The sequence below is a fragment of the Diabrotica undecimpunctata genome, chromosome 6, assembly GCF_040954645.1.
Source record: "Diabrotica undecimpunctata isolate CICGRU chromosome 6, icDiaUnde3, whole genome shotgun sequence".
In the NCBI taxonomy this organism is placed as follows: Eukaryota; Metazoa; Arthropoda; class Insecta; order Coleoptera; family Chrysomelidae; genus Diabrotica; species Diabrotica undecimpunctata.
This window is the reverse complement of record NC_092808.1, coordinates 107,259,316-107,287,261: the sequence shown is the minus strand read 5'-3', so window position 1 is coordinate 107,287,261 and position 27,946 is coordinate 107,259,316. Positions and strand designations below refer to the sequence as shown.

General features: G+C 33.0%; 2 protein-coding genes across 2 annotated transcripts in view; one reads left to right on the top strand and one right to left on the bottom strand.

The window, feature by feature from the left end:
* Positions 1-5,267: 5,267 nt before the first annotated feature.
* Positions 5,268-27,946, bottom strand: part of fzy (cell division cycle 20 protein fzy) — a 30,046-nt gene continuing 7,367 nt past the window's right edge. The window contains exons 3-6 of the mRNA XM_072535081.1: positions 23,127-23,231; positions 22,794-23,065; positions 8,959-9,153; positions 5,268-5,690 (exon numbers count right to left, since the gene is read on the bottom strand). Of these exons, the coding sequence (XP_072391182.1) occupies positions 5,397-5,690; positions 8,959-9,153; positions 22,794-23,065; positions 23,127-23,231 (866 nt within the window). The 3' untranslated portion in view covers positions 5,268-5,396. The remainder of the gene's footprint in view (positions 5,691-8,958; positions 9,154-22,793; positions 23,066-23,126; positions 23,232-27,946) is intronic.
* lsn (vacuolar-sorting protein SNF8) lies at positions 9,615-18,410 on the top strand. Its single transcript, XM_072533752.1, has 3 exons — positions 9,615-9,915; positions 10,561-10,863; positions 18,086-18,410. Exons 1-3 carry the CDS (start codon positions 9,712-9,714, stop codon positions 18,329-18,331), a joined length of 753 nt encoding a protein of 250 aa, XP_072389853.1. The 5' UTR covers positions 9,615-9,711; the 3' UTR covers positions 18,332-18,410.

Genomic DNA, 27,946 nt, shown 5'->3' with positions numbered 1-27,946 from the left:
CTGATTAAATAATTTTTTGATTCCTGGTCAAATTATCGTTTAATGACTGAATCATTCGGTCTAAAAGCGGATAAAATACCGCGAGTTTTACCTATTTTTTATCGTTGACTGTAAATAAATTTCCAGTATTATTATCTAATCTAGTAGAAACTTTACTTTTCTCGGAGTAGAAATGAATCTTATTACAAGTCATTTACTTTTGAATAAATATCAAATATAGATGGTTCGATCCTTAATTTTCCAAAGCAAGCGCTAAATTTGAAATTTCTTTTATCTATTATAGCTTAACAAATATCTATGTCTGGTGATTTAAGTAATTTGCTAACTTTGATAAACATTTGCAGAACTTAATGAATTATTTCCAAATCCATAATAAAATCAAAGGATTTATTTGATCAAGTGTCGCTTTACCGTTAGCTCAAGCAGCACGACAAGCTCGTGTTTCAGGTAATGATTTCAAAGACCTTGACAATCTGTTCAAAAACAAAGTCGTCTTTTTGGACTGCTATCAATATGAGAATGAACCAATTGTGTTACAATAAAAAAAATTGAAAATCTTTTCGTTATGTCATGAAAGTTAAATTAATATTTGTTGTACTAGTTTGCTATCAAGAGAAGTATAAGCTACCTTTTTCACTGTCAAATTGTTATCAGTTCGTAAATTTTCTCTTTTAGTTTTTACTTTGTGGCATTCAAACACAAAAATTTCAATTCAACAAAAATTTTTTTTACTAATTAGGAATACGCTGATATATCTACATTTAGTTTATTGCGAAATGAAGTGTAACGCTTAAGCAGTAACGTAGATACGCTGAAAAATTTCCCGAGTAAAAGAAGCAAGTTAAGGAAAATTTATAAATTAGGTACAAGCACTGCTACAAGGAGATTTTGCTGCTCGTGAAGAAGTCGCTATTTCTTTACAAAATCAGAAAAATCAAAAATGAAGATATTTTCAGATAAAAAAAAATGGAATTTTTAATTAATATAATGCACATATATTATTCGTACTTTGGTGACAATCCCCACGTTCTTCAAGAATTTAAGCATGAGCACAGGTTTAGCATAAACCTCTGGATAGGAGTAGTTGACGATTATCTACTTGGACCCGTGGAATTGCCTGTTTGTTTCAATAGTGCTAATTATTTACATTTCCTGCAATATGTTTTACCTGATTTCTTAAATGATCTGTAAATATTCAACAAAGCTTATGGTTCCTACATGACGGCTGTCCGGCCAACTTCCAGGACTTTACGAGACTTTCTTGATAATAACTACGAAAACCACTGGATTGGAAGGGCCGGTTTAGTTGCTTCGCCAGAAAGGTCGCCGGATTTGAATCCTTGCGATAATTGTATTTAAGGATGTATAAAAGCATTTGTTTATTCCGTTCCGATACAAAATTGTGTGATGTATTTATAAAAAAAAAGGTAATTTATAAAAGTAATTAAGGTACCTATTAATTTAACTTTTATGACGAAAAAACGAAAAATTTTCAAATCGATTTTTCTACAAAACGGTGTCTCCTACAGACATAAAGTACATAGGAGTACCTTTTAGTACTAGAATTTTCGAAAATTTAATAATCTAGTATCTCGAATGCTTAAAAGTTTAAAACAAAAAAGTTAAACGTTAAAATAACCGTTGACCTACCCAAAACGGACGCCTATGAACGGAACTAGCAATTCGCAATTAATGGAATCGATTCAACTCTGACGAAGATCTGACGAAGGCGTTTGACAGGGTTCACCTGGAAGACATTCTAAACATATTGATAGAAAATAAAACACCGACCAACATAACAAAGATAGTCCATAACCTAAATAACAACAATGTAACCAAAGTTAGAGCAGGAGACCAACTCACTAAAAATATTCCAACACCGGGAGAAATTAGACAAGGCGACAGTTTAAGCCCCTTCTTGTTTAGTCTACTTATAGGCAAAATTATAAACAAAGTAACATCTCTCAATCTCAGATATAGAATGGGCAACAAAAGAATACGTATGGTGTTACGCAGATGATGCATCAATTATTATTGCCGAATCAGAAGATGATTTTCAGAGACAGCTCTTTCAAACAAGCCGCCAACTAAATATGACCATTTCTACCAACAAAACTAAATGTATGACAATAGCAAAAGATCCGCTCAGATGTAAGTTAGTGGTTGAGAACAACCCCATAGAACAGGTGATGCAATTCAGATATCTGGGCATAGATATATCAAGCACACACGACCCAATAAAGGACCTAAGGAGTCAGATCAACAAAGGATCCGCATTATCGGGATGTCTGCGGGAGATAGTCTGGTCAAATCCGTATATGCGCACAGATAGTAAAATTAGAATCTACAAGACTTGCATACGGCCGATCATGACATATGGCATAGAAATGCGCGAAGATACCAACAAAACGAAACAGATGCTAAGGGTTGCCGAGATGAAAACCCTAAGAACAATAGTGGGCAAAACAAGAAGAGACAGGGTAAGAAATACAAACGTCAGAGAGCACTGCAAAATTCAAGATATTGTAAGATGGGGAAGGCAGCGTAAGAGGATGTGGTGCAATCATGTAAGACGAATGGATGAGAATCATCATCAGTGGCATTACAGCTCGTTATGAGCCAAAGCCTACTTCAGAACAATCTTCCATTCGCCCCTGTTTCTGGCAACTATTCTCCATGCTTTAACTCCGATGGATTTTAGATCATCCTCTATGTTATCTTGATACCTAAGTTTTGGTCTTCCTCTGGCTCGTCTTCCCACTGGTCCTCTTCGGTCGAAAATTTTTCTGATCGTTGCATCTTCATCTCGCCTAATTACATGTCCTATCCATCGAAGGCGTGCTAATTTAATACATTTTACAACGTCAGGTTCCCCAAAACTTCTGTATAACTCAAATTTGTAGCGCCTACGCCACAAACCCTGTTCTTGGACTCCTCCATATATTTTCCTTAGAATTTTTCTCTCGAAACCTTTAAGCAATTCTTGGTCGTTCTGTGTAAGTCACCACGTTTCTGACCCGTACGTTAAAACTGGCCTTATTAGTGTTTTATATATGGTAACTTGGATTAGCTAGTAACTTGGATTTTTCTGGGTAGTTTTGGGGCCATCTGTTTCCTCAAGCCATAATAGCACTTATTGGCAAGCACTATTCTTCCTTTAATTTCTTCGCTGACATTGTTGTCTTTGGTCAGCAGCGAGCCCAGGTAGACGAAGGTGTCCACACCTTCCAGTTCCAGATCATCACTTAATAGTCTAGGTATCTGGTTGCCTGATCTAGTACAATACATATACTTGGTTTTCTGTGCGTTTATTTTTAATCCCATTCTCAGTGCAGACGCCCTTAGTGATCGAAATGCTTCGATCAGAGATTCTGTGGACCTAGCAATAATGTCTATGTCATCTGCATACCCGACCACTTGTACAGATTTATTAAAGATGGTGCCATTCGTAATAATTGGGCACTCTCGAATTACTTTTTCTAGTGCAAGGTTAAATAAGAGACATGACAGCCCATCTCCCTGTCTCAGTCCATTTTTACAATGAAAGGGTCTTGAAAAGTCGTTTTGGATTCTGACTACACTCTCTACGCCTGTAAGTGGATGAGAATAATCCCCCAAAAATTGCTCTAGAAAACAACCACCCGGTTCAAGACCTCCCGGAAGACCACCTAAAATATGGAGGGATAGTTGGCAATCTATCTCCCAGGAAATTACCCAGAGGCAGCTTCAGAATTAAACAGATCGAAAGATCTCCAAGAAGGAAAAGAAGAAGAAGATTCAACTCCGGAGGAAAAATAATCGCACCAGTTTTCGTTTTTCTAAATAGAAGCGTTCTGGAGGTGTTAAGAAAAAACTACTTACAAGGCGACATCTTCAAAGAGCTCTAGCTTTCTTAGGAAGCATTTTCGGACTAGATGAATTAGGTTAATTAATATAATTAATAATTTCGTTTGTCTGGAGAGTTTCTGGACATCCCGTAGTAAGTTAATTTCAGTAATCGGAGGATAAAATTAATTATGAAAAAAAAAATAAAAAAAGATTAAAAAGCTGAAACAAAAAACAAATGGAATCCTATAATTACTTTTGATTAGTTTATTTTGGATATAAATATTATTCACCTTAAAAAAAATTTCGAGCTATAAAAAATTATTAAAAGTCCTCTCGTAAATGCATAGAGCATTTTAACTATAACGCTTTTATCAAAATTCTTTAATCCACCATCCTAAGTAACCTCTTCTCTTTTCTTCTACGAGCAAAATTTTGTATCCCCGCGTTCAATTTTAAAATACTAACGGTGGCCCGTATTAGATATGTCTACCTTATTTATACTTTTTAACTTATTTATTACAAATGTTTAATATCTCGTTTATTTAATATTATTCAAAATGTTTAGAGATTAGTTGTTTCTAGAAGTGAAAGATTTCAATTTTTGCGCCCCTCCAAAGTTAGTGTGGGTTCCACGACACCCGTTGTAGTCATGCCTATGGTGGAACTTAAGGAAAATGCGAAAGAAATAAGTTTTACGATGAACGTAGATAAAACTAAAGCCCTAATACAAACAAGTAAACAACCAACCTTTCAAAATTTCACATACCTGTGAGTACATATAACTAAGTATGGCAGCGTGGAGGAAATACAGAGAAGGATGATGCATACTTCTCTCTATCGCAGGTGTTTGGATCCAAAGCCATCCATAGGCAAGTAAAGTTCAAAATATATAAAACCATCATACAAGCAATAGCCACATGTGACGAAGAAACATGGATCATGACAGAAAAAACAATAAACCTTATTAATACTTTTGAAAGAAAGATATTGGAACCCAATAGCGACAATGGTAAGTGGAAAATAAGGTTCAACCACGAGATATATCAACATTACAAAAACCCTTTATAGCAAATTATACAAAATTACAAAGATTGCGCTGGGCAGGTCACCTTATAATGGATAATAAATAATAACAAAACACCTGGTAAAACTGTTAGTGGAACTGTGGTGGGACTTCGGGTAATGGGAAGACCAAGGAAGAGGTGGAGAGACGAAGTGAGAACCGATGCTAGAGATATTAGGGGGGGGGATAACTGAAGGAGAGCAGCAGAGGAGGAAAGAAATGCTTGGATGAGTTAGATAGAAATTCGTGAATTTAAGTAAATTATGAAAGTACGTTTTTCATATTTTGACACCAGCAATTTTACCTTCAGAAAGCAATGAAAAATTTAAGGTTAGCTTCTACAGGATTAAAAGTTAGTTTAAAATTGAAAAATCAATAAAATTAAGTAAATTTTAATAAGAATGTACAAACATATTTGAAAAATATTTATTTAAAGAGGTAAACTAAACGTAATAGTAAATCATAAAACTATCAGTCACAATCGATTACCTAAAATAAAATGGAATTATCTAATGCATTGTTTAAGTGCACTAGGCTTTGTCTTGAGTTTGTCAATATCTTTGCTTTTAATAGTAGTCTTTGGGAAACATTTCCATAATCTTAAAGTTTCATCAGCTCCAGCAGAAAGTATGGTAGTACCATCTGGCGACATAGCCAGATGTAATACTCTTGCTGTGTGCCCAGTAAGCTCAGCTATTTTTGTCATCCCGGGGTACTTCCAAATAACAATTTCGTTATTAGCAAATCCATGTCCAGAAATTAATTCTTTATAACTTGTCGACCACAATAAAGCGCAAACCTGAAAAAAATATATTCTTTATATAGCATTGACAAATATGTAAATAGAAGAATTAGCGACACAGTTAAAACAATACAAGATAGATATTGCAAATAATGGAAGAACGGAATTATAGAGACAATCTCAAAACAAGGAAACAATAATATAATAATAAATAATAACGGATTTATTACGGCTGTCGCCGCTTCTCCGCCCCCAATTTCCATCTTTTCTGTCATATGCAGTTGCTTCTTCTAAGTCTCTTGCCGCCATTGCTTCATCAATATCGTTGCGCCAACTTCTCCGTGGTCGTCCTCTCTTTTTTCTTTCAGGAGGGATTCATTCCAGTACTCTTCAAGGCCATCTGTACTCTGGCATTCTTTTAACATGTCCGAACCAGATTAATTGTTTTCTTTCTATGTCATCATTGATATTTCTCTCCATTTTCATTTCGTTTCTTATTTGTTCGTTTCTAACTCTCTCCAGTTTCGATCTATCGCAGCTTCGTCTGAAATAATTCATTTCTGTCGTCATAAGTTTGTTTCTATTAGCTTTGGTGACGTCCCATACTTCCGAACCGTAAAATGTAATACTTTGGACTATACTACCGTAAATGTGTTTTTTGGTTTCTCGTCGAATTGTTTTTTGCCAGAGAAGAGAGTTTAAGGCACGGGTCGCTGCTCTGCCCTTGTTTATTCTTTCCCTGATTTCATCTGCGCTATTTCCCTTCTTGTTATAAATGACCCCCAAATATTTGCAGGATTGCACGCCTTTGATTTTGTCATCTTCCAAGACTAGGTCACATATTTCATCTGTTCCCACTGAGAGATATTCGCATTTTGTCATATTCATGTTTAGACCTGCCATCTCATATTCTTCTTGCAGTTTTCTTACCATATAGCTAAGATCGTAGCTGTCTTCGGCAATTACTACCTGGTCATCCGCAAAGAAAAGTGTATATAGCTTGTTTTCTTCCACCGTTATTCCCATGTTTCTACATTTTTTTACCCATTTCACTAAGGATCTGTCCAAATAGATTTTAAATAAGGTGGGTGACAGACAGCAGCCTTGTCTTAGTCCCTTTGTTTTTTGAAAAGGAGAGGTGATTTCTTGTCCCATTTTAATTCTTGCAAACTTTTGTTCGTAATATTTTTGAGTGGCGTTAATAAGAATTGAGTTTATTTTCAAGTTACCCATTTCTATCCATAGTTGGGAGATCGGTACACTGTCATATGCTTTTTCCAAATCTATTAAAGCTATATGAGTTTCTCTATTTCTCTGCACTCGTTTTTCCATTGCAATTTTTAATGTGAAAATATTATCCATAGTGGAGCGTCCGGCCCTAAATCCCGCTTGTTCTTCGGGTTGTTTTTCTTTAATGTCATTTTCCATCAAGTTTCGTAGTACTTTGGAGTATAGTCGGCCTATAGTAGCAATCACTGCGATCCCTCTATAGTTTTTAGGATCCATCTTTGTGCCTTTCTTGTGTATTGGAGAGATATACGATTGTCTCCATTCTTCTGGAACTTCTTCTTCGTTTAAGCATCTTTCGAATAATTTTCGGATCATCTCAAATAGTTTTGATGATCCATACCTAATCAACTCTGGACGTATTCCGCCAGGGCCTGGAGATTTTTTTAATTTCATTCCCTTAACTGCTTCTTTCACTTTTTCTATTGATATTTCGATTCTTCCTTCTACTTCCACTTGTTCATTTGTCTGTTTAAACCTTTCTCTTCTCTCTGTTAATAAGTTCTCAAAATGCTCTACCCATTTGTTCTCTGGAAATAATAGAATATGCAAAAACTACCGAACAATTAATTTACTGAATGTAACATATAAAGTAATGACTGGTATAATTAGAGACAGACTAACAATATATACAGAACAAAGCATAGGAGATTATGAGTTTAGTACGGTTTTAGAAAAGGAAAATCCACGATAGAAGCTATACATACGCTAAAACAAGTGATAGAGAAAGCATACGAGTACGACGGAGAAACACATATCCTTTTCTTAGACTTTAAACAGGCGTTTGACAAACTGAACAGAAGAAAAATGATCCAAGACTTACAAGAGAGTAATATACCAAATTAAATTATAAGAATGATAGAAATGACAATGCGAGATTCCCAAGCAATAATAGACACCGAAAGAGAAAGAACAGAAATAATAAGATAAGAAGATGCGCTCTCAACGGTACTATTTATTCTATCACTAAACAAGATAATAAAAAAAGCTGTCAAACGAAGGAACTATAAACAAGAATGCAGTACAAATAATAGGATATGCATAATATGATATAACCACAGTAGCAACAGATAAAAGGGCATTATAGAAAACCTTCCAAGAAATAGAAAACGAAGCCAAACTGAGAGGACTGAAAATAAATGAAAATAAAACAAAATACATGAGGTAAGCAAGAAAAAGAAGACACAAATGACAGAACTGACAATAGATGCAATATTCGAATATTTGAGAGCACTAGTCAACAGAAGAAATAAAAATGTAGATATAAACAGAATTCAAGCGGGAAATACAGCATTTTATAGAAATAAAAAAATGTTTAGAGATAAGATAAGTCGAAACACAAAAATGAAAATCTACAAAACGACCATAAGACCAATAGTAGTATATGCTGCAGAAAGGTTTACATTAACAGCGAGAGAAAAAGAGCAATTGAAAGTTTTTGAGAGGAAGATTATCAGAAAAATACTGGGACCAAAGAGGAAAAATGAAGAGAATGCAAGATAATGGATGAATCGCGAAATACAAAAATGGATGGGTCAAGAGAACATAGTTGGAGTAATAAAAGCACAAAGAATTACACAAAGATACCACCAGGTAAAAGAACTAGAGGCAGATCTAAACTGAGATGGAGACAACAAGTGGAAGAAGACTTAAGGAGTATGGAAATTAGAAATATAGAAAGGACAATCAAAGAGAGAGAAGAATGGAGAAATGTACTGAAAACAGCGAAGTCACACCAATAACTGTAAAACGAAACCTAGAGTGGGATGATCCCCCACAAAAAAGGATCTTCAAGTGAAAACAGCTTTATATTTTTATATAAATATGTAAATAAGTTTTGGATTTTTAAAGATCGGATGCCATAATTTATATTAAATGATAACTCTCAGACTTAGGAGTATTAAAATCTCTTTTGATATAAACTAGTGATGCGGTTTGCGAGGAAAATACGTCCGGAGTGTATTTGTATCTTATTTCTTGTATCGCAATCTTTTAATTGTAATCAATCAATAGCATAACGTTATTATAAATTGCATACCTGCGACTTTGTATCGACAGAATTAACGCAACTTCCCGTATTACAGTTCCAAAACCGTATATGTCTATCTGCAGTACCACCTCCGCTAGCTAAAATATGAGGTTGCCAAGGGCACCATGATAAAGCTTTAACAGCTGCCTGATGAGCAGTAAACGTGTGTAAAGGTGTAGAATTGGTATGGAAAGCTCCACTGACCTAGAAAAGCAAAAACTAAATAAAAATCTAATACACAATATTAAATATGAAAAAATGCGTATTGTATATACTAATTTTAATAATCATTTATTATACATTTTATTGATTACAGTCAACCATAACTTAAAATAAATTCATCAACTTACATTGTTCAAAAAATAATTTCATTAAAATCGTAACAACTGGTTTTAAAATGCAGCCAATGAAGTTTTAATAATAAAAAGACTAAAAACGCTTGTTTTTCCTTCTAAATATGAAGTTCTATATTTTTACTAATAAATCAACTTTTTATAATAAAATGACCTAAAAAAAGACTATTTCTTCTATATATGACTGAAAAATTAATTACAATGAGGCCACACTATTACAGTAAATAAAAAGGATGTAAAACATAAAAACAAGGCCAATACAAAGTGTTGTTATAATTTACCTCGCGGGATATAACCCAAAAAGGAAGAAGAGCAGAACAGGGGAAACCTAACCTTAAATTTTCACTGACAGTGACATATAAATAAGAGATGATTTAATTTTATTTACTTTAAAAAGAACTCAATCAAAATGCGGAGAGGAATAGGTGTAGGAGCAATTAGGAAAGAAAAATTAGAACAGGAACGATACCGAGGCAAAGGAAATGAAATCCAAGAGGGTCAGTTTGGACAAATGACCAAGCAAATGGAAGTTTTTAAGACAAATCTAGAAGATTTTGCTACTAAACACAAAAATGAAATAAGAAAAAATCCAGAATTTAGGAAGCAATTCCAGGTTCTTTAAATACTATTCTCTTAATATTTTTTAGTAGCATTATAACTGTTCTAGTTTTAACCATTCCCATAAAAACTCCATTTTGTTTTTCATTGAAAGTTCTCTATCCACTTCCATAAAACTATTTAAATTGTTTAAAGTCTTTTCTTCATTCTTCAACATTACATAGCCATCATACATTCTAACTTTAATCATACTATGATGGTACCTCCGAATAAATTATTAAGCCTTTCTTGTAATTCTCAGTACTACATAAAAGTGTTTTATACTAGTATATAAATGTTTTATTTGTAAATTTCTTAAATGTAAATTTTCTTCTTAATATAGACTAAAGCCATATCTACAGGTTCTATGATGCTTTTGTATCATTATATTATTTTATAGGTTTGTCGTAGCATAGTTTGTCAAGTTCTGCTGTTGTAAATATTATATCAAAGCTTTATGGATGTACATGTAGTTGATTACTGTATGTATATAATTATACATAGATAATATATCCCCCAATTTTGTTTGAAGGAATACTGTATCTTTTCTATTCTTTGGAGTTATTATATATAATATCTACCATTTACTTATATGTTATCAACATATTATTTTTTGTTTAATAGTCATCAATGATCTTACCAGTAAAATCTTTATTTTCAGGAAATGTGTGCCAGTATTGGAGTAGATCCATTATCATCAGGCAAAGGTTTCTGGTCTGTATTAGGAATAGGAGATTTTTATTATGAATTAGCAGTACAAATAGTAGAAGTCTGTTTGTCTACAACAGCAAAGAATGGAGGCCTAATAAGTTTAGATGAGCTAAGAACAAGATTAATTAAAGCTAGAGGTCAAAGTAAAACCCATCAAGAAATTACAAAAGATGATTTAATAAGAGCTGCCCGTAAATTGAAAATATTTGGAAATGGATTTAATGTTATACCCATGGGAAAAGATAAATATATGGTTGGTAAATTTTATTATTTTTGTTTTTCTCAAAAAGATAATAGCATATTTGTTTTCAACACATTCCCTGAAATATACGGTTTAATTATTTTTTTAAAAAGTAACAAATTATGACACATACACCTGCACATAATTTGAATTTTAAATAATATAAATAATTGATTTAAATTTATCCCTAGCTTCAAGTCCTACAATAAAGCCTACGCTAACATTATATTAGTTGAAATATAGAGTATAAAAACTATATAGTAAATATCAAAAAGTTTGTAACTTGATTCTGAGAAATTTTAAAAACAAGAGGAAGAAGAAAGGGAAGGATGCAGTATTAATGCTGTGGCCTAAAGTATTCATCATTCAATCTTCGCTTGTCCACTGCTGGTCATAGATTTTCCATCTGTTTCGATTTTGTGCCTCTTGCATCCAATTCCTATGGCAACATTTTAGATCAGCAGTCCAACATATTGGTGGAAAACCTCTGCTTCGGTATGCATCATCTCTTAGTCTCTATTCCAGTATCTGCTTTGTCCATCTGTTATCTGCCTTTCAAGCTACATCAGCTGCCCAGTTCCATTTCAGTGTTGCTATTCTCTCTACAGCATTCCCTCCTGATCTTCATTGTAGCTGGAGGTTTGGGATCTCGTCTCATATTGAAATGCCCAACATAGCACGCTCCACATCACCCTTTTGAGCCGCATAGACCTTTTCACTGTTCTCCTTATCATAGTCAAAGTTTCCGCTAAGTCAACACTGGCAAAACACTGGTTGGACAATTTGAAAATTTGGTTCAACTTGCTGAAGGCTACCCAAGTTAATCTTATCTGACAGAGTAGCTCAACGGTTTGGTTATCTTTTCGTATGCGAATCTCGTGACCTAGGTATTTATAGGCCATTACCTGGTCTATGGATCTTGTTCCTACGCATATATCTTCGCTGACTATAAGATTTGTCATCATCTGGGTTTTAGATATATTTATTTTCAGTCCTCCTTCTAGCGAGGAAGGGTAGAGCCGATTTAAAAAGTTCTTTGGCCTCATTTATCCTATCAGATATTAGCACAATATCATCTGCAAACCTCAGGTGGCTTAGCTTTTCTCCATTTATGTTTATGCCCTTGTCAGTCAGTTTTGTCCTTTTACATATATATTCCAAAAGAGCAGTGAACAGTTTCAGTGATATGGTGTCCCCCTGATGTACTCCAAGTTGTATCAGGAATTTCTAGTATTACATTAAATGTAATATTTCTTTTTTTCTAAAATCAGTAACTATTTTCCTGCTTGTCTAGACCTTAGTCTAGTTGCCTACTGAGTTGTTTGCTTATACAATTTGATGTCTATACATTGATATGATGTGAAGTTTGTAATTTGAAAAATGTGAATGTTTTTATTTAGACTAGTAGCATAAATGTTGACTGGCAACAGAACTAACAATATATAAGGGCAAAAAGCAATGAAAAAGAACAATGTGTAGGAACAGAAAACAACTATAAAAAAAAGACCATTTATTTCAGTCGGTTAATTGACTGCTAACTGCCAAAGTTAGAACTTAAAAGGAGAAATTAAGAGAAGAAAAAGCAACAGATAATGGTTCCTGTGAATATGCAATGTCTGCTTCTTCTTAATAATATAAGATATATGTTAAAGGTCAATATAACTTGTGGAACCGTAATACAATACAGGCCCGTTGCCCGATTGAGACAAAGAAAACTGACACAAAGCAGTCCCTGCACCGCTTTGTGATGAGCGGGGTTTATTGCTCACGTGACCTTACCAGTCCAAACACAACTGAAGGGAAGGTCATGTGGTCGATAAACCCGGCCCATTAGAAAGAGATGCACGGACTATCTGTGTTATATGATATGTGTGGATTATAAGGAAATATAATCTTCACATACAAGAATTTGGAAAGAAAAAGATATAAGCTATAATTAATGTTTCCCACTGTAATTATATCTTGCTAAAGGTATGCTGATAAAAACAAATGGCTAAACTGGAAATGCTGCCATTATTGAAGTTTCCAATGTTCTTTTTAATATTAGATGATGTGACACACCCAACCCTACCATTTTTCTAGCTGCTTTGTGATTGTATTAGGGAGTTTTTGTAGCTACCTAATGTAACGTATCTCCCTATACATAAAGAACTAACATATCAAAGAAGATGAACGTTAAATTGGGAGTGCGATTTCTCTGTTTATAGCCAATAGGAAAATTTGTGTTATTAGTGTTTATCGTTTGCCATCAGGAGAAGTTCAGAGTTTTCTGTGTAAATTACATAATATATTGGAGCTATGCAGTAAGTCATATCATGATATTTATATTTGTGGGGATCTAAACATTGATTATCTTGTCATGTCTAATAATAAGCAATCTTTTAATGAGTTTTTAGTTAGTTATAATCTGAGAGTCACATCTGAGGCTCCTACAAGAGTTTTCGTAGATAAAGTAGGTAAAACATCATCTACAAAATTGGATTACATATTGACAAATATCGAACCACATCTTTATAAATCAAATGTGTTCGAGGGTCACTTCAGTGACCATAAAGTATTTTCACTTAGTGTAAATTTGCAAGCCAATAAAGTATCAAAAAAAGATAAAAAACCCATCAGTTACAGGGATATGTCAGATGAAAATATGCGGATGTTTAAAGCAGGGATTTCTTCTACAGTTTTTGATGAAGTTTATTCACAATTGAATGCTGAATATGCCACAAATTCATTTGTTAGCATTTTAGATTACAATCTAAATTTATATTGTCCAATAAAAACACGGTATAAAGCACACAAAACAAATAAGGCTACATGGGTAACAAATGAGGTAAGACACTCTAGTGAAAAACTAAAAAATCTACACTGGATAGCAAAAAATATAGGGAGTCTCGAGTCTCAAGATACCTATAAACAGGCAAAAAAAGAATATAATTCTCTATTAATAAATACTAAAAAAAACTTTCATAGTGACTTAATTAATCAATCTTACAATATACCAAAAACAATTTGGAATTTAGTAAACAGTGAAACTGGTAGGCAAAAGAACAGGTCTGATATTATTCTACATTATGATAATAAAATTATTACCAAGTCTTGTGATATTGCTAATTCGTTTGCCTCATATTTTGCTACAATTACAGAATACAATCTTCAAACTCATTTTGGTACATCGTTACCTTCTTCTTGTACTACCTCAAAAATGTGTAACAAAACATTTTTCTTTTTACCCGTAACTCCAATTGAAATAAAAAATACAATCGATCAACTAAAAAATAAGCCTAGTACTGGTATTGATAACATATCTGTAAAAATAATAAAACTGATAAGTGATCATATATCGATTCCTTTAACCCATTTAGTTAATCTCTCAATAACAACCAGCCAATTTCCATCCATATTTAAAATGGCAAAAGTCATTCCAATCTTCAAAAAGAATGACCCTCATGATATTTCAAATTATAGACCAGTATCTGTCCTTAGCATAATTTCAAAAGTAATAGAGAAGGTTGTATACAACAGAATGTTAAATTTTATAGAAGAATACAATTTATTAACTCCAACCCAACACGGCTTTAGATCAAAAAAGTCAACACTCACGGCTGCATGCAGCTTGTTTGAGCGTATTTATGATGAATTAGATAGTAGAAACCACGTGGCAGGACTATTTTTTGATCTATCACGTGCTTTTGACTGCTTAGACATAACATTTATTCGCAATAAATTATATAACGTTGGTTTTAGAGGGATATTTCTAGAATGGATAATAAATTTCTTAAGTGACAGGAAGAGTGTTGTTAAGATGAAAGAATCAAGCTCAGAACCATACACGACAAATAAAGGAGTACCACAGGGATCCGTGCTGGGACCATTATTATTCCTAATTTTTATTAATGACTTACCAGATCACATAAGGGCACTTATAATATCAATGTTTGCTGATGATACCTCGTTAATAGTCTCTGCACGTACACTAGAGGAATTAAAAATGACAATGAAGACTGTTGTTGACTGCTTTATACGCTGGTGTAATACCAACAGACTAATATTAAACATTGACAAGACGCAAATTATTTATTTTCATTCATACAACTCATCTAAATATGACTATATCTTAACCATCCACGATAGAAACAATATGTTATCTTCCACTCACTCTACAAAGTTTTTGGGTGTATTCATTGATTGTAATCTCAAATGGTCAGAGCAAGTGAATTCAGTGAACATGAAATTGAATAAAGCTTTTTATGCTATATCAAGAATTAAAAACACACTACCCATCTCGGCATTAATGAACGTTTATTATAGCCTTGCTTACAGCCACATGTGCTACAATGTAATTTTGTGGGGGAACTCAGTAGATAGTAACAAAGTGTTCATTAACCAAAAAAAAATTATCCGTAAAATTTTTAATTTGGATTATCAACAGTCTTGTAAACTAGTTTTTATTAAACATCAAATTTTAACTTTCTACTGCCTATATATCTATAAATGTTTACTTTATGTCAAAGAGGAAATCAATTCATTTCCAGTAAATTCAGACAATCACTACTACAATACAAGAAGTGCTGAATCTTTACGAGTTCCTAAACACAGAACATCCAAATTTCAAAATTGCTTCAGATATATGGGACTGACCTTATACAATCATTTGCCAAAAACTGTGAAAGAAATACCACTTATCTCTAAATTTAAAAAAAATGTTAAAGATTTACTCTTAACAAAAGCATATTATTCTATAAATGAATATCTTGAGGACAAACTGCAATAGCTTCATATTTTATTTGTAAAAATGTTATTTTATATATTTTATGTTTTGTCAATTTTTTTTACACTGTGAATATTGTATTATACACATTAATGTTTTTTTATACCAAATTCTATAGTGACGTATCCTATACATTTATTTTGAATGTCTTAAAGGATCAATAAAGATGACTATGACTATGACTATGAATTCTGCATGTAATGTAACGACGGTGTTGCCCTCATCGCATTAGTGATAACTAATAAGTTGTCAGCAACAAAATAAAAATAAACGCACAGAAAACCAAGTATATGTATTGTACTAGATCAGGCAACCAGATACCTAGACTATTAATTGATGATCTGCAACTGGAAGGTGTGGACACCTTCGTCTACCTGGGCTCGCTGCTGACCAAAGACAACAATGTCAGCGAAGAAATTAAAAGAAGAATAGTGCTTGCCAATAAGTGCTATTATAGCTTGAGGAAACATGGCCCCAAAACTACCCAGAAAAATTAAAGTTACCATATATAAAACACTAATAAGGCCAGTGTTAACATGCGGGTCTGAAATGTGGTCACTTACACAGAACGACCAAGAATTGCTTAAACATTTTGAGAGAAAAATTTTAAGGAAAATATATGGAGGAATCCAAGAACAGGGTTTGTGGCGTAGGAGCTACAACTTTGAGTTGTATAGAAGTTTTGGTGAACCTGACGTTGTAAAATATATTAAATTAGCACGCCTTCAATGGGTAGGACATGTAATTAGGAGAGATGAAGATGCAACGATCAGAAAAATTTTCGACCGAAGAGGATTAGTGGGAAGACGAGCCAGAGGAAGATCAAAACTTAGGTATCAAGATAACATAGAGGATGATCTAAAATCCATCGGAGTTAAAGCATGGAGAAGAGTTGCCAGAGACAGGGACGAATGGAAGATTGTTCTGAAGAAGGCTTTGGCTCATAACGAGCTGTAATGCCACAATAAGTTGTCAGTGCCAGTTTTGTCCTTGTCACCTAACCCTATTTTTGATATTCAAAATAAATAAGTAACAAATATTTTTTTAAACAATTTTTAATTTTGGAGATGGACGCGATATTAAATGTAGGTGCCTTTATCACAGAATACTAAACAATCAGAATGCCCACTCTGCTTGTCAAGATAAGTACGCGCAGACGGAATCAGCCATGTTTTAAACGGAACCAGCCATGTTTTAAACAGAACCAGTGCTGTTCAGTGAAATTTTATCTGTTTTGCATAGAAAAATTAATCCGGTTTAATTTATTTACGACAAACAATAGACATAATATGCACTATTTTATTCGTACTTTTAGTTGACGAATAGATTAAATTATTTCAAATTTACTAAATTATTAATCTCTAAAAATTTAAATTACAGTTCTGTCGTAGTTTGTCACAAATTTCTCAATTCGAATTTATGTTTCCGTTTAAAATATGGCGATTGCGTGCTGACACACTTCAAAGACGGCATCTGAGAGTGAGCATTCTGATTGTTATTTCTTCTGTGCCTTTTTGATGATGAAGAAGACGAAGACATAGAAGATGCGCTTCTGGTCTGATATACAATGTAAAAATCTTTTTCGCTTTTGGATTAAATTCCACCTTTCTGGATGGTCGTAAGGGTTCTGGCCTACGACTTCCTTCAACAAGAACAAATAATCCTTATTGCTGAAGTGAAGTCCTTTTTTACTGCTTTCCATTATTTATAAAAATCAAAACAAAGATACTTAACCACAAATGTGAAAAAACACGTGCCACGTGTGCTGATGAAATGTGGATTTTGAAATTTTGGTAATTGGGTAAGATCCCCTTGTGCATTCGGTTACTTTAGGCTCGATAGGGATGCGTATGAACGTAACATATCAGCCCGTTAGGTTAGGTAATCGTATCTAGATACGTTAGTTCAACCATTAATGCGCATGCTTATATGTCAAAAAGATACGTTACGTATACGTATTTGCTTGTACAAAAACTCTCTATTTTGAAAATGGGAAACTATTAATGAACTAATTATGTTATAATTATTTTCATCACTAATCCAAAATCATAGTCCGTAATCTAAAATGTCCAACTAAACCTTGCTGTATGTGCCTTGCTACCAGCCAGAAAATCGTTGGGAAACGATATTATTATTTGGAATGTAAAGAAAAGCAAACATTATATGTACAAAATTGTTTTCAGATATCATAATGGTTAACATTTTTTTACTCTTCTGTCTCAGATGCCCACAAACTAAAAATATATATTTACTAAGCAAGAAACTTGGCATAATTTTATTTTTCTGTTATATAAGTTGTTTGCTGTCTATCTATATTAGTTGGTATCCAGTTTCTAGTAGCCAACTAGTAGATTATCAAGTTCTATTCCTTCTCAAAAGATACATAATGGCTAAAAGTTATTTTTGTTGTTAATTAATGCCTTATAAATGTCTGTTTGATAAAATTTTAAACAACTAATAATTTTTTAGGTCCAATCTGTACCTGGTGAACTTAATATGGATCATTCAGTCTTACTTCAGCAAGCAGAGAAAAATAAAGCTTGTGTATCTGCATCACATTTAATCAATGAACTAAACTGGGAAAGACAAAGAGCAGAAAAGGCTTTAGAACATATGATTAATCAAGGACTGGCCTGGATTGATTCACAACTTCCTGAAGAACCTCAATATTATTTTCCTAGTCTGTATACTGCCTGTATAAACTCAAATGCTTGAACACTTATAATTATAAATGTTTATTTTTATATTTTCTGTCCACAATTTTAATAAAAAGCAGCATGTTTAATTTATAATAGACTTTTGTATGAAATAAACTATAGTTAGACCCAGTAAAATATGCATTTTTTTAAGATTATTTTTAAATTCGCAATCAGAATACAATGTTCAATCAAAACTAATGTGTTGACTTTAGAGCACATTACTGCTACTGTTTAACGTGATAAGGCCTTCTCCATTGACAAGTCTTCTTCAACCATTTTGTAGTTCTCCTGGACAATTTCTCTTGAGTCTTCTGGTATGGGCTGTAGTAGTGGGTGAACTAGCTAGATTTGTATGGGTTTCTAATTTATTATGGGGTTTTGTGTTATGTCTTTGAATGACGTCTTTAACATAATCTATTTTTAGGTCTTCAATGTCTGTAGTGTTTAAATAAGGACATGCCATGGTGAATCTGTTATCATACAGAGTATTTTGAATTGACATTTTTATATAATAGAGCTGTTCGACTTGCCTGTGGATCCCTATTATATCCAGATGGGTTTTATGATTGTTTTATAAATAAGAAGTTTGTTTTCTAATGATACTTTAAACTTTCTACTAGTAAATATGTTTTACTTTTAATAATTTGTTTTGGTTAAACGTTATTTCCAGGTTAGTCATCTATCTAGGTGAATTCCTAAATATTTCATGTTTGTGGATTGTGGTATTTGTATGTTGTTTAGTTACACTGGTGCTTCCTCAGGGTAAAGGTAACTTACACAGATTCCATTTCATTAATTTTGATTTTCATTTTTGTATCAATATTTCTATTTGATTCAAGTGACTTTGGAGAAGTACGGAATCTCTCTGGATTTGCGTCCCTTGCAAGGATAACGGTGTCATCGGCAAATGTACCTATGGTGGTTTCTCTAGTAACAGGTAGATATCCTTTTTGTCCTCTATGTGTCAGGTCGTGTTTCTGCTGCATATGTCATTATTGGTCTGATGACTATTTTCTAAGTTCTGCCTTTCATTTCTTTTCTGATATTTTTATGTTCCCATATTGTTTCATTCAGGCAACCTGCGACTCTGTTTGCTCTATTCATTTGATCTTCCAGATATTTGAACTCCATCACTTGTTCTATTATCTGACCTTCCAGCTCCAATTTATATCCTAGTAAATTTGTTGTTATAACCATGAATTTTGTCTTTTTTTAGGGAAATTAACATGTTAAATTTTCTGGTGGTTATATTAAATTGGTGCAGCATACGTTGTAAATCATCTTCACTCTGAGCGAGTAGTATTGTGTCGTCTGCATAGCAGATTATTTTAAGTTGTTTTCTCCCATTTGGTATCCTTTTTTAGTTCTTCCTTTTTTATTTAATATCCATCTCTTATCCCATTGCCAGCTTCAATAGGGTCAGTTAGTTATTCTTCTAGTTTTAATTTTATTGTGTTGTTTTCTTAGATATTTTCGATCGTTTTTACCTGATCCTTTTATTTAACGTCCTTTAATTTGACCCGATCAAATGCCGTTTTAAGGTCGACAAAACATAGATATGCCGGTTTATTGTATTCTAATGATTTCTCTTGCACTTGCCTCTTTATAATATAGCGTCGGTGCACGATCTTTCCGACCAAAAACCTTGTTCTTTTGCTAATGTTATAATCTCATTTATTTGTTAATTTTAGTGCTGTGTTTAATAAATTAATTCCCCTGTAATTTTCCGGGTCCGAATTGTCTTCCTTTTTGAATATAGGTATGAGGATAATTGATCTCCATTCTTGACGAATTTTGTTTTGTTTGAATTATTTTTTGTACAGTAGTAGTGAACTAGAAGTGACTAGTGAGTGTAGTAGTGTCTGGGGGCTCGGGAGACTGAGACCTCGGAAGCTCTGAAGAAGACATCAGAGTGGATGTCGAAAGCTCGGCAAAATGGATATCGACGCGGTTCAACCCGGAAGACTGGTGAGTTTAATATTAATTTTTATAATAGTATTAATCTTAGCTCCAAGTTTAATATATATATATATATATATATATATAGTACAGTAGACTCCCTCTATAACGAGAACTGAAATGGCAGAGTAATTACCTCGTTATAAGCGGATCTCGTTATATCCAACAACAATAATACTGTGCATATATATGAATATGTAGTTTTCTAAAACATTAACTTTCTATAGTGAAGCCATTCGGAGCAATATAAGATGCTAATAAATATTATTTGAATGGCGTTTTTAAAACAAAGTTGTTTACTTTTATTGTCAATGAAATGCATTAAAACAAAAAAGAGTTGTTTACTTTTACTGTCAATGATATACGTTAAAACAAAAAATCTGTATTCTGTAAATATGTATAAAGCGTATAAAGTTATTTTGTCATTTTTGACTGCTTTAAATTGTCCAGTATTCTATCTATCATATTTTCTAAAGATGTGAAACAGTTTTATGCTTCTTCATTTGCGTTTTGTCCTTGGATAAAGTTTCTGACAACCTTTAAAACACTCTCCACATCTTGTCTATTAGGACCCATATTATTAGGTACGAATGGTCAACCCTCTACAATGACACTTGTGAATCATAAATTTTACATTTCCGACTAAGAATCATAAATTGTAAGAAGTTTATTGCGGGCGGCCCGCAGTTAAAAAGGGTATTTATTTATAGCTACGGCCGGGCCAAAACGTAAAAAACACGTTTTTCAATCTTATTTTGTTCGTTATAAGCAAATTTACCTCGCTATAGAGGGTTATAGTGCAATAGAAATTTCACGGGACATCTAATGTACCTCGTTATAAGCGAAACCTCGTAATAACCGTGTTCGTTATAGACGGAGTATACTGTATATAGTAAAACCTCCCTTAACCGAAACCTCCCTTAACCGAAACCTTTTTAACCGAAACCTCGTTTAACCGAAACGGCTGAGTTTCAATAATTTCAATAAAAAGTAAATTTTTATCCCAAAACGTAAACAGTTCTATTAATTTCACTCACCGATTGGTGCCTATGTGTGTTGGGAAATCAAAAAAACCAAGAGCTCTACAAGATATTTCCGAAAAAGCACTTCCAGCTTTTTATAGAGGCCAAAAAAGCTCATGGGTGTCGACCACTTTATTTTCAGAATGGTTCGAACATGAATTCGTCCCAAGTGTAAAATCCTTTTTAAAATCAAAAAATCAAAGCATTGTTGCTTGTTGAAAATGCGCCAACTCACCCTCAAAATCTACAAAATGGTCAGATTTTTGTCACCGAATGTCACGAGCTTAATTCAGCCGTTAGACCAGGGAGTAATAGAGATATTCAACAGATATCATAGAGGAACATTCTTTAAATTTTAATAAAAACTTTAATAAAAAATTTTGCCGGGATGCGATGAAATTAACCAAGAAGAGATACGTGAGTGGTTAGCAGCCGATGACTCAGAAAGTGAATTCATCGACCAGGACATTGATATGGTTCTTCATTCAGACAACCTCAGCGTATCAGACGACGAAGATGACGACCTAACAGACAACAGGCAGCACGAGACCGCCGACTCGCGCTGCCTTCAATGATTTTCAATGCCGTAGAGGTAAGAACTTTATACAGTAGGCCTAGTATAGTTAGAGACACTATTAGGTTCTTAATTTTTGTTGTCTTTGCATAAAGTTTTGTCCTTTTCAGATTGCTTTACGTTTCGTCGAACAATCGAATGAGGCAAACTCATGACGTTCTGCAAATGAACGATGAAGAGATATAGCTACAAAACATCGTTGTCAAACAAAAACGCAAAAGAAAATAGAAGATTTCTTTAAAACAGCATGTTAAACTTGATTTTCCTTAATTGTATTACTTTATTCTGTGTTTACTTATTAGAAAATATTACGAAATCACCTCATAGTATTTTTTAATACTAGTACTTTGACAAGAATACTCTAAAAAACAATTTTATTTTTAACCGAAATTCTTGTTTCCGAAACGGCCTCCCCCCAAATATTTCGGTTAACGGAGGTTTTACTGTATATATATATATATATATATATATATATATATATATATATATATATATATATATATATATATATATATATACGCCGGTATATTAGGTAGGAAGGGATCTACGGAGGAGTATCACCGAGCCGCAAGCCCTTATCTCTTGCCGTACTGCTCCACCATAGGCCAATCACACCAGCATATTCTAGTCTAAGTCGCAGATTCGTTTTAGAATTTTAAACTGCTGCGTTAGCCTTTTTTATTTTTCTTACATCGAGCCAGGCCTTGAACGCACTTCCACTTAACCATTCGACAGTGACGCGAATCGGCCGCCTTACCCGCTTAGCTATCTGACCGACTATATAAAACTTGTATACTTTAACAAATTTAGACAAATATTGCAAATGATAATTACACTATAAAAATACTATAACTACGACCAAAGTTGCGTGTAATAATTGCTTACACTTAAACAATAAAGTATGATATTATATAAATACTTACTGCTTGCCAAATATTCAATACATTATCATTCCCTCCACTCGCAAAATATTTTCCATCAGGAGACCATTTCAATCCACATACTTCCTGAGTATGTCCAGAAAGTGTTGCTATCTGATGATCCCTTTGTCTAACATCGTGATGTATAATTTGACCACTACGGCAGCCTGTCGATAAAACAAAGGAATTCCAAGCCAAAGATCCAACTCTAGCAGAGTGACCCTCCATAATCCTTAATTTTTTGGATCTTGAGCAATCCCATAATTCAACAGTTCCTTTTAAAATAAAAATGAAAATAGATATATGATTTAATGTTAGAAATGTTTATAACTATACCGTTAGTTGTTCCTACAGCTAAGCAATGTCCTTCTTGTATCCAAGCTAAGGAGCAAACGTAGTCGTTACCTTCTAATTCTAATAATTGTTCAATGTTTCCTGTACCTGTAATATAATGCAATAGCAAGGTCATATAACAAGCTTTTTTCAGTTTTATAAGTATATTTTTAACAATATTAAAAAGTTTATTATTCAAAGTCTACACTCTTGACACACAGTCAATCAATTTACTGTAAGGTATCACATACACGATTTTTAATGTTTTTTTTTATAGTAATTAAGTTTACATTTTACTAAACAAACAAAAATGAAAATTTGTTGAAAATTGATAAACAACCTAATTGCTAAAATAATTTCATGATAACATGTAGCTATAACGATTGATAGTTGAAGGCAACGTAGTGGGCAAAAGATTCATAGGAAGATCTCCAGCACAATGGTCGGGCCAAATAAAGCGCATGACTAAAAAAAGCATAAAAAAAGTATATCCAACGAGTAGGGATAGCACACCAAAACAACAAGGCGTTGCCAAATTTATCAGGACCGGATTTAACGTTTGCTAATAAATACCGAACGCACAACACAACCGGCACAGGCAACTGAGAATTTAAGTTTTCAGTTCAGTCGCAGTGGATAAATAGCTTTCGTGGTGATTGCACATATCGGCGCGTTTAATCGAACTTATTGCGTGTTTATACTTCTTATAGTCTGCTTTTATAGTTATTGAGAAGGTGACCATTCCGTATGCTTACATATTTTTTTACAATATTTTTTACACTGTTTACAGTTTTGAAGTCAAGTTTATAGTTTTACAAATATTGTCGAGTTCTACAGATTCTGCGGAGGAAAAGCGGTCAAAATTACGTGCATTGAGTAGTGCGGAAAAAAACGTTATATATATATATATATATAAAGATATATATATATATATATATATATATATATATATATATATATATATATATATATATATATATATATATATACAGTGTAGGTAAAAGTTTATGGTCGGTATGGTAAAATTTAACAGGATATCTAACACAGATATAAAATCATATTTTCAGCGAATACGACAAAGATAACAATCATATTTCCCCTTGGTCTCCCCTCCATATTTGACGCCCATTGCCGAGACGATTAGTTCCGATCAGAGATATTTTACATATCTCTGGTTCCGATCCTAATATAAGAAACTAGAGGTGGGTCGTTGACATTTTAAATATACAAATAGTACTTACATTTACATTACACATTATTAAATCGCGAATTGTCTAAATTGACATTTAAAAACTTTAAATGTCATTTAAAAAGTTTTTCCACTTTTCTTGTTAGCCGTGTTCTTCTTTTATTTAAAATTAAACCAGATTTTGAACATGTGTTCACAAGGAATAGATTTTGTTACAATACTACAATATTTTATGAATATGGTGGTTAAGTTAGGATACACATGGCGATGGTTTTTCCACCACTGTAATGGATTTTTTTGTGGGTATATATCATCAGACAAATACATGTCGACTTCTTTTATATCTCTCGATACAGGTGTATGTTTAGATTAGTCATGTCCAATTCATCAAAAATACACCATAGATTTAAGTCATCTTTATCAGTTTCTTTTTCTTGTACTGGTTGATTTTTAATAGTACAATCTTCTTTTTCTTTTTTTATAGAAGTAACCAGCTTCTTAACTCTTTCTTTTGTTTTTTTACCTTCATTTTTATCAGAAAATCCCTGCATTTTAAATCATTATTTGTCATTTTTGAATCTACGGTTTCTCACTGATAAGCCAACTAGTTGATGGTTGATTCAAAAAAACTACGTTTTTGTGTAGACGTAAAGAGAGGAGCAACGAACACTTTACGTCGACGAGGACGATTAGTTGATCTGAGAGACTACTACAAAACTAAAAATAACTCTTTCGGGACAGTGGACAGTCGGGCTATCGGTTAACGTTGAAAATAAAATAACTAGGTATTCGGATTAATTAATGAGTTTCGATTTACGATTGATCTGCATTTTCGAAGGGGATGGATACTTCCATTAATATAAATATTAGTTTAGAGTAAAAGAAACAAATAGATATGGATTTACTAAACCTATGCAAAGACTCGTTTCTTCCGTTTTCCATAGTTGAAGAACGAGCTTTTAAAAAGTTTGCAGGGTGGATTCCTGGATATAAACCACCAACAAGAAAAACTTTGTCAGGTTCATTACTTTAGGAATGTTATATCAAAACTGAGCAAATTATTAGATCACAAGTTGTTAAATAAGTAGAAAATATCTGTATTACTACTGACATCTGGAGTAACTGAGAGTTACATCGCATTAACAGGACAATATTTAACCAAAAATTTAGAATTTAAAACGGTTTTATTAGGCTGCTGCCATTATTCAGAATTCACAAAACATCGCATTTGAAATTAGTGAAATTATTAATCAGTGGGGTCTAAAACCAAAAGTACATTTTGCAGTAACTGATAATGCCTCAAATATGGTCAAAGCTATTAAATATGTTTTGGAATGAAAACATTTAAATTGTTTTGATCATACGTTAAATTTATTGGTGGAGGACGCACTTACATGCTGTCGTGTACAAATAGATAAAATAAAAAGTTTTTTTTTCGACAATTCGGCAAAAAACACATTTCAAAAAAAGTACCTTATCTTCAGAAACGCTTTTAAATATCAATTACAACATAACAAAGTTCCCAAACGGTCAATCCAAGACGTGGAAACTAGGTAGAACTTCACCTATTACATGTTAAAAAGAATGACCGAGTTAGAAGAGGCAATCCGTTCCACATTGGTATTAGTTAATACAGACTTAGACCAAATCTAAATAATGAAGACTGGATTATTTGTTCTCAACTTTCCCAAATTTTACGGCCTTTTAAAGAAATAACAAGTACAATGAGTGGCCAAAAATACTTAAAGAGTAGTTCAGTGATTGTTATGGTACGCTGCCTGCAAGAATCTTGCAATAAAATTTTAGCAAACGATAACCTTACATCCATATTATCCGACGTAGTACAATTACTAATATCGGGTTTAGCAAAAAGATTTAGAGGGATAGAACAGAGTGGCACATTGTCATTATATACATTTATGGATTCACGATTTAAAGTGCAGGGAATTTCTGATAAAAATGAAGCTAAAAAACAAAAGAAAGAGTTAAGAAGCTGGTTACTTCTATAATTAAAGAACAAGAAGATTGTACTAATGAAAATCAACCAGTACAAGAAAAAGAAACCGATAAAGATGACATAAGTATTTTTGATTAATCAATTGTACATGACTCATTTAAACGTACACCTGTATCGAGAGTCCATTACAATGGTGGAAAAACCATCGTCATGTATATCCTAACTTAACCACTATATTTATAAAATATTGTAAAAAATGTTGAAAATTTGATTTAATTTTAAATAAAAGAAGAACACGGTTAACAAGAAGTAAAGTAGAAAAACTTATGTTTTTAAATGTCAATTTAGACGATTCGCGATTTAATAATAACGTGTAATATAAATGTACGATTTACTATTTGTATTGTTTAGTTTATTTTTCAAGTTATAATAAATATATCCTTCGTTAGTTTCTTTCACTTCAATAAATATAGACATAAACGATAATATCCATTATGTTTGTTTATTTGAAACTACTGGTAACAATCAACTAGTTACTTGTTTATGAAAAACGATTCAGTTTCGTTAACGATAAAAATGTCAACGTCCCACCTCTAGTTTCTTATTTATCGCATGTGGAATACCGGTTCCGAAGTTGTTGAAATGGTATTGCTGTTGCAACGCGACGTTGCCAAATAATTTTGTATGAAGCTTGTTTATTGTTGGCGTTATAATACAGTTTATTATTTTATTGGAAATAAGGCACAATGTGACTATAAAATAAGCTTATTTTGATGTTTAGATTTTTAATTCGGAAATCGTACTTAAAATACGAAACATTAATAAATTTTATTTATATAAAACGATTTGGAAATCAAAATGTTAAATACACTTATTGTAAAGTAAAATTGTGGCATATTTCCAATAAAAAACAGTAAGCTGCTATTTAAATCCATTTCGCCCAAATTTTATTATCTTAGAACATTGTTCAAATGCTAAAAAGACAACAGGTCAAATAAAACCAATAAGTTGAGCAACGCTGAATTTCCCCTTTTTTATTATTTCCACTCATGTATTTTCGGCGATATTTAAAGGGCGGACCTAATATACCTCTCTTTTTAAACAGGTGTTTCTCACTCCATCTCACATAAGGTCCATACCGACCATAAACTTTTACCTACACTGTATATATTTATACATTGACAATGGAATCGCGTCCTAAAGCTTTAATATCGGAAATAGTTAAACAGGCTGCTCTTCTACCAGTGGAATACGTGAAGCTTATGAGTACAGAATTATTAGGGAAATGAAAAGTACAGAACGATTTTCTTCTACAGAAGGATTTTGATAAACCTGATATACGACGAATTGTACATCAAGTTTTTTTTCCGAAACGAGATACCAACTATAGACAATGTTCTTGTAGCTGTTAACAACGACGAAAACTTGCCAAATTTAAAACGAAGTACTTTCCATAAACTACGACTGATAAATTAGAGCAAGACACAAAACAATCTTATATGATAACTGTTGGTTCCGTAGAAAGAAAACGAGGTATCAAGCCAAACCCTTGCTCTCGCTCATTTAATACTCTTTATCATGTAACACCCAAAAAGGGTACTAGACCCTCAAGAGTTTGTATAAAATTCTTGTCAACAGATCTAGGAATCAGTGAGAGCGAAGAGTAAATATAGTTTG

Excerpts from the sequence above, each read along its gene's own strand:
- lsn (XM_072533752.1), top strand. The coding sequence starts at position 9,712 with ATGCGGAGAGGAATAGGTGTAGGAGCAATTAGGAAAGAAAAATTAGAA. Across the intron at positions 9,916-10,560 it reads AATTTAGGAAGCAATTCCAG|GAAATGTGTGCCAGTATTGG; the intron begins GTTCTTTAAATA and ends CTTTATTTTCAG. Across the intron at positions 10,864-18,085 it reads TGGGAAAAGATAAATATATG|GTCCAATCTGTACCTGGTGA; the intron begins GTTGGTAAATTT and ends ATAATTTTTTAG.